The sequence below is a fragment of the Haplochromis burtoni genome, unplaced genomic scaffold (assembly GCF_018398535.1).
Source record: "Haplochromis burtoni strain Fernald_Lab_line unplaced genomic scaffold, NCSU_Asbu1 Contig_231, whole genome shotgun sequence".
Taxonomy (NCBI): Eukaryota; Metazoa; Chordata; class Actinopteri; order Cichliformes; family Cichlidae; genus Haplochromis; species Haplochromis burtoni.
Window position 1 is genome coordinate 136,458 of NW_024582592.1, and position 7,669 is coordinate 144,126.

Sequence of the window (7,669 nt, forward strand, 5' to 3'; positions counted from 1 at the left end):
TGGTGAAGCACCACTGGCGATGGCTTACAGTTAGCATCCACAAACGCCCTAACTCTGATCTGATGACGTAACACTTTTCAAAACAGACTTTTAGACAACAGGTGGAAATGTGTACTTTTCTAAAACTTACAGAGATTGTGTCTTTAAAAGAACCACCCAAAATCAATTCACTCAAAACACAAAACGGATCATATTTTAAAAATTGTTTATTGAAGCTAGTCAGATTAAAAGACACACCTATCAGTAGTAGATACCATCTTCCTCCCAAAAATACAAATTCAAAAATTCTTTTTAAAACAAATCCCTGATTAAAAAAGAAAAAGGATCACTTGAATGGGCAGGACCTTTATAATCGACTGCTCTTAGACACTTATCACACAACTCACGAAGTATCCTATCTGCTTCTCCTGCTCTTGGAAATCTTACATATTGTTCAGATCAGTGCATTTAGTCTATTCCATAAAATCTATTGCTCTATACCGTTTGATTGCAAAGCAACAGAAAACGTGTGCAGCTTAGATTTGTAGCGTTGCACTTGGACATGCTCCTCAAAAGTGCAGGATGGGCTCATTTGGATTTAGCAAAGCCCACCCTGTTGTTGTCACGATCGAAGACTGTGTAGTACTGGCCAATGAAAACGTCTCCCAGAATCCATAGGGGCCCAGCAGGTGGAGGGATGTCCAATCCCATGAAGCCACTTAGACAAATAGTCTTCCCAGCCTGACTCTCCTAATAGGAAGACAAAGATAAAGTCAAGAACAGGTGAACATGAAACGACCATCTTTTACATAATTCAGAGAATCTGAAGCGCTTGTGAGCAGGAACGAGGAAAACAAACGGATCCCTCCTCAGACACGAAGCCAGCCCTCTGCCGTTTGTGCTAAATCCAACAAAACTGCATTTATTTGGACTTTAATGACACAGTCACAGTGTTGCTTTGTCACATCAGATGGGGACGCCCTGCCGCCCTCTGCTGGAAACAGTCTCACCTGGAGGACATACTGCTCTCCAGTCAGAGTGTAGCTCTGTCCGCCTACGTTGAAGGTGATGACAGGCAGCGATGGGATCTTACTGCAGTTCACCAAGTACTAAAACACAAATTTCAACAACACTTTGTTTTGTATTGTATTTGTGTGAGTGATGTTTGAAGGATTTTATATCACAGTGTTATTCAGCAGATTAAAGGTGAGGACTGCTCTCACCTCTCCCTGGATGAGCGGGATGGCTCCGATGGCCTTCTGCAGGGCCTTGACCTCGGCAGCGGGGCCAGTGATTAGAGAGGTCCCAGTGTCTACGATGGCCTCACAGCCGCTCTTGCACAGACTCAGCTGGCTGCCAACTGTCATCCTGTCAAACACATACAAAAACATTCACACTACACGAAGACACTCAACTAAATGTCCTAAATTTTAATCACTTTGGAAGAAGTGGTTCAAACACGTACTGACTGAAACTCCTTCAGACTGACCTGTTTGACCAATTTGTGTTCATTTGCTGTCCAACATATTTCAGACTTCAGGTACTGATGCAACTGTTTTAATAACCATTAATTCAATATGGGATGCAGGGGGCTAAACTCTGTCATAGCTTACATGAAAGTTAATTTCAATTTCGGTGGGTTTTTGGTGATCAAGCTGGGGCACCAGATATCTCGTTCTGTCCAAACAAGAACTAAAAATCAAAGATTAAACTTCTGATGATGATGCAAAACAAAGCAAAGCAGTGAATCTTCAGACATGAGACCAGAAATGCTTGCTTAGCAGTGCCTAAATTAAACAGTATTGTAATGGTTAATCCCCCCACATGTGCTAACTGATGCTAAAATAGAATTATGTTTTAGTACTTGAATGTTACGCTTGATTCATTTCTGACATCTGGAAGTGGTCCAATGTGCTACATATGAAAACATGAATTTCAGTAGTTTTTAAACACGGTTTTCTTGTTTTTAATGACAGGTGGTCTGATAAGTTTGTTAAACACTCGATAAACATTTTTTAGGTGAATGTTTTATGCATCGCTTCAGAAATTAAGCACGTATGAGTATGATATCTGAGCCTTTACCCATCCATGTGGACCTGCCAGTAGGCCTGCCGGCTGATGTTGGCATAGTGGAAGTCACCGTCGTAGTATTTGGGGTCGGTCCCTCCCAGGAGCAGCTCACCACCAGGTTCTGTGTCAGGGTTCCTGATGAACAGCAAGCTTTGATATTAGCACCTGCCCAAGTGTTTGTCTGAAAACACTTAATCTTAAAGGGAGAAACAGTCGTGTGATTTTCTTGTTATGTAAGAGATTATCCATTCAGACCTTCAGCAGCATACAAAACACTCAGTTAAACACAGCAAATATAAAACAAATAGCAAAAGTACCAAAAACCTGGCACTGACATTACCCACAAGGCTCACTGCTTCACTAAAAACACTTGTTTGTCTATCTTGGTCTTTTACAGCTGTGTCCCGTTCACACTAACCAGCAACACGTCAACATAAGGTTAGAAAACATGAACTCTGAGCAGGTCACTCTGCAGCCCAACACTCTGAGCTTGAGCTTAGAAACGGCTGCTCTCACCTGTTCAGGTAGAAGGAAAAGACGTTCTTCTCCACCTTCTTCTGGTTCATGATGTTGTCAAACACCGGAACCACCCCATCCACGGAGATGCGTGGGTAGGCCATGCCGAGGATCCCGTCGAACTTTGCTGCGATGAAAGCGACGCCGGGTTGCTTGATGGCCTCTCCAAAGATCTGTTTTTCTATTGATATGTCTCCAATCTGAAAGAGCAGGACGAATAATTAGAAGGAACTGACTCCGACTATACACTAATGTGGGAACGCTGAAACTTACAGTGCATGTATCCTGACTGAGGTAGCCCGACAAACTGCCAGATCCATACTGAATGGCAAAGGAAGTGCCATTCTTCACATATGTGCTGGATTTTGCAGAATTATATTTGTGGTGAAGCCCTGAGAAACAAAAACACACATTTTAATCCGTCTCTGTAATCTGTGCTTTGTTTGTTCAAACAAATCTTCTTGTGTGATCACAGGTAATCTGATTCTGCACGGCAACGCCATGAACGCCTTGTGTTTTGGAGCTGATAACTTACAGCATGCTATGTCGAAGAAAGAGCAGTGAACAGAGGGCACCCATAGGTTGGAGGAACCCGTGTCAAACACCACGGTAAACTTCTGAGGAGGGGTTCCCAGGGTAATCTCGCCATAATACTGGGCCTGGATGGAAAAGGAAGAAATCGATCAGTTAGCTGAGCTGAAAGAAGAACTATGCAGCTGATCTTCTGTTATAGTAACCTAAAGAGGACCAGGTCTACAACAAAGTCTCATCGTACATGTAAAAGTGAGCCAGCCTGTTTTTACGTCTGTCAGTATCAGCACGTTATTAGGACGCAGGTCAAATAAGAAGTGAGTCATGGCAGTAAATCAGCTGCTACACAAAAGAAATGACTACCCCATAAATTCAGGACATGAAGCAAACTTCCATTTCATGTGACACAAAATCTCTCAGATCGAAACCTTCATTGCAAAATAGTGTCGACATTTCTGCCCAGTCACTGCGGTCACACAACGCTTCCTTTTTCTGAGCAAAATGTAGAAGTCACGTTCCTTTGATTGCTCCAGTGATTGATTTTGGCTGTTCACAGTTTAGGTTTGTCTGTGAAGACTCTCACGTTTCAGTCTTGCAGGGACACAAATGTCAAACTATGATGGAAAAGCAGCAGGAATACTAAAACTCATGAGCAGACAGCAAGCAGCAGTTTTCTTATGATAGATAACAAGAAGACAATTAATAATTTCACTTTTGGTTTGATTATATAAAAGAAAAACCATTTAAACCTCCCTGTTTTCTGGGTAGATTAGGCTGAAACTAATACAGAGCAACTGTCATGTTATAGATTCGTCCTGTTATAAGGGTTATTATTAGCTTTAGTTTTTGTTTAAACCTTGATGTTTTTGGTCTACTCAAAATTGTATGTCTGGTTTTTGTGTCTCTTTATAACCTATAAAAGCTGACTGAGTATTTGAAGACAAAAGAACTGATTCCACGATGTGTTGAGTAAAACAGTGCTAACCAGTCTTCTGTAGGCTCATTAGGATCCTGCAGCTTCCAGATCAATGAGTCAGCTGTCAGATAGTCCCTGTTCCTCTTGTGTCTCTCAGTCTCTCACTGTGAATCAGCCTTGTTAAAAAATATAATGTGTTTGCTGGGAATGACTCTGCCTGACAGACGAGCCTATTTTTCCAAACTGCTGGAGGATTTACAGAGGAAGGCTGAGGCAGCCACAGCACAAGAAGACCTTTGTTGTGGCTCTCCCTGCGAGGGTTTTAAACTTGTGAAAAGTGCATTAAGGAAAGTGAAGACTTTAAGGTTGCCAGTTTGGAGAGTGACGCTTACATCAAGGTAGTTCTTAAGGGTTTCTGGAGTGGGTCCGTTACTCGAGGGGAAGCCAAAGTTGTACTTAAGGGAGTGTTTGTCAGCCACAAGCTCCTTGATTCCTTTCCCCGAGTCGGTCAATTCACGTCTGATGGAACGGAATTTCTTTAAGGGAATTCTGAAAAGAGGAAAACAAAATTAGACTGCTCTGTTCATTTGCAGTGACATAACACAAGTCTGAATGCCTACATCTGTGATCTGCAGAAATGTAACATTTCCTGTTCAGTTGGTTCAGAAAGTGTGGCGACACGTTTAGAAGCACACCAAAGCTTTAGCCTCCCTGTGAGCTTAGCCGTGAAGGCAGCTACCTCCTGGGCCTCCTGAAAAACTCCAGTTTCTGCCTTCACAAAAGATTTACATAAGTTCCCTTTTTTAAATCAAAAGAATAAATCACTCATTATGATTTTGTTAATTACTAACATTAGGGGTGAAGCCACTTTCTCCAGTGCCAGCACTATAAGCTGTAGCCAGTAACTGTGTGCTGTGGCCTCACCTCTGCAAATTCAAGCCCCTGAACTGCACCTGTTGCCTGTATTTGTGCTCTTGGAGTATTTTCTACATTTTCATGGAAACTCTGTGCTTCAGTTTTGGTGAGCGATATTAGTTCAACTATTAATCCATTACTTAGCGTTAATTACCAGAGAGAGTTACATCAGTACAACACGACTGTACTGATGTACAGTCGATGTTGTGTGGGGTCGAACACAACATTGACCCCACCCTCAGGTCGATGTTGTGTTCACTTTTAACAGTGAAGCTCAACCTTCTCTGCTCACACTGCACAACCACAAACAACCTGCCCAGTGACAATTTTAAAAGTACGTCTTCTATCAAGTTTAAACCACGGGGAAAAAAAAGAGCAAATGTTCAGTCCACTGAGTTTCCTTTGTGAAATATTAACACATTTTAATACCAACGCCTCGCAGATAAGGAAGTAGCAAGTGGGCCACATCTTATCTACAAAATGTTCTGCAACAGGGCTGCAAAAATGTGCACCACCCATAAGGCAAGCATGACATGATCAACTTTAAAAAATATTTCTTCTGCCCTCTTGAAATGAAAATGCTAGTAGGGTTCATTGCTTCTGTAAATGTAAACTAGGCGTAAACCCTTCTACTGAAAGTCCCTCTATTTTACTGTAGCTATGCAGGAAACAAACATGTGACCCAAAGGCTTCAGGAAACACTAATCACCATCTTACTGTTACGCTTAAAACCAAGACGTACAACAAAATCCCATACTGAGTTTTTAATGTTCATCTGACAGTTAATTACCAACAACAGAAAATCTGAGAAAGTCAGAAAACAGGCTGTCGATTAACTCTACTCAGAATCTGAGCCCTGCTTAATTTAATGTATAATTTAAAATGGATAAAAGTCATTCTTCTCAATCTAAATATTCCAAATATTCCTTTATACTACGTATTAAATACATGTGACTTCACCTATCACATATAATTCTTCCATGTTAGCCCTAATTTAGGTCTAAATTCACACTCAGTAATAATGTCTTATTATTATTATTCCTACATTTATTCCTATTAACGACAATGGTACTAATATTAGTAGCAGTAATAGATGTGGTAGTAAGTATAAAGGAGGGACCGAGAAATTAGATTTTCATAAATACCAAAACCTGTTTTAATACTGAACTAGTGGGCTTACTTTGTTCTTCAACTCACGTCTTGGATCATGATTTTATGGCAGTAGTTGTTACTGAATAGGATTGTAAATATATTTCTTTCAGCATTCCTCCCTCCCTATATATTCATCTATAGATCTGTTTGTGTTATAAATATAGTTTTCGTGTCTGTCTGCGCATGTCTGTTCAGCACTTGTACACTTATTATTATTATTAGACCCAAAGTAAACACAAAGACATTTAGCTTCACTGTGGCGCTTTTAACGGCTCCCAGGCAGGAAGAAAAACACCTGTAACAGGCACAGTCCGCACAGTAGGCGTTTTGACATGTTAGTGCAGATAAAGCTCAGGTGTATTAATTACAGCTGTTTTCAATTTGAGAGCCTTCTACACGCCATGTTATTCTACCGGCCAACCTAGTTTACTTTACCCGACGAAAGTGAGCCATAATAAATGATTAATTACGTCTGGATTTTCTGGAAGCGTCTTTGCTTTCCGCTGATAAACAGCTGTGTGTTTGTGCGACGGGGGGCACAAGTCACAAGACCAACAGACAAAGAGAATACCATGAGCACACGGGAGACGATGCGGGCTTGTTAGCTAAAACAAGCTGAATAAATGTAAGAATAAAGCTGGCTGCCTGTTCCCAAGAACAGCTCCTATGAAGCACAGCCTGACTGTCGCGTATTGCAGTGTTATTCATGGTAAGTTGCATTACAGAGGAGCTAGCAGTGAGTCCAGCCGAAATAACAGGAGGCTAACAAACGGAATATTTCCCTTACCGCACCAAGGCGTCGTTAGTCAAGGCTAACGCTGCGATGACAAACAGGAATAAGGTCCTCATTGTAACGGCTGGAAAATCACAGAAACACACTCCACAACAATGACTGAGCACTTCGCCTTGTTGACCACAAACAGCCGACTTTTATCAGCTGACGGTAGTCACCTGCCCAAAAATGAAGTCACTTCCGTTTTTTTCCGGCTTGTCAGCGGAAGTAGGAAGTTTAAATTTTTAGAGAACCGGCTCTCGGCCTGGGGCTCGGTCACTCAGGCACGGCTGGCTGCCGGCGGAGCTCACGGGCGCGTCACTGCAACTCCCCCTGGCTTCTGCTCCGCGGCTGCTGAGTGAGCCCTCATCTGGGACTCTCCTCAGCTCTTTCTGGGACAGTGGCGCGGCTGCCCCTCTGTTGGTCTTCCTTGGTCTCTTGTGTTCTGGGGGCCTCTGGATGTCTGGAGTGGATCTCCTCCATACCTGCTTCATGCCCTGGAGGACGGGGCTGTGGCCCCCACACCCTCTAGCAGATCATTACATGAAGGAACCTTTTAAAACAAGCGCGCTCATGCTCACAGGTGTACACACGGGTGTCACACACACAAACTACACCCTTTTTGGCTCCTACCTCAAAGCACACTGTGTTCTGTTGATCTTATGTGCTGCACAATAATGTTTAAATTTAGTATTTACTGTCATATTCCCATATATCATTGTGATGTTGTTTATTCTATTACTCTTGTTCTCTTCTGCTTGTTTTCTTTTTTCTTTCTCAGCAGGTGACGTGATTATATATGCATTTTTTTTCTCTTT

At 42.1% G+C, this 7,669-nt stretch overlaps 1 protein-coding gene across 1 annotated transcript; it reads right to left on the reverse strand.

Annotated features, from left to right (window-relative positions):
• Nucleotides 1–188: 188 nt before the first annotated feature.
• On the reverse strand, nt 189–7,045 carry ctsd (cathepsin D). Its single transcript, XM_005937952.3, has 9 exons — nt 6,867–7,045; nt 4,405–4,561; nt 3,101–3,224; nt 2,839–2,957; nt 2,566–2,765; nt 2,062–2,184; nt 1,203–1,347; nt 990–1,088; nt 189–729 (listed from the first exon to the last, which is right to left on the reverse strand). The coding sequence occupies exons 1-9, from the start codon at nt 6,926–6,928 to the stop codon at nt 568–570; spliced, it is 1,191 nt and encodes a 396-aa protein (XP_005938014.1). The 5' UTR covers nt 6,929–7,045; the 3' UTR covers nt 189–567.
• Between the last annotated feature and the right edge of the window lie 624 nt (nt 7,046–7,669).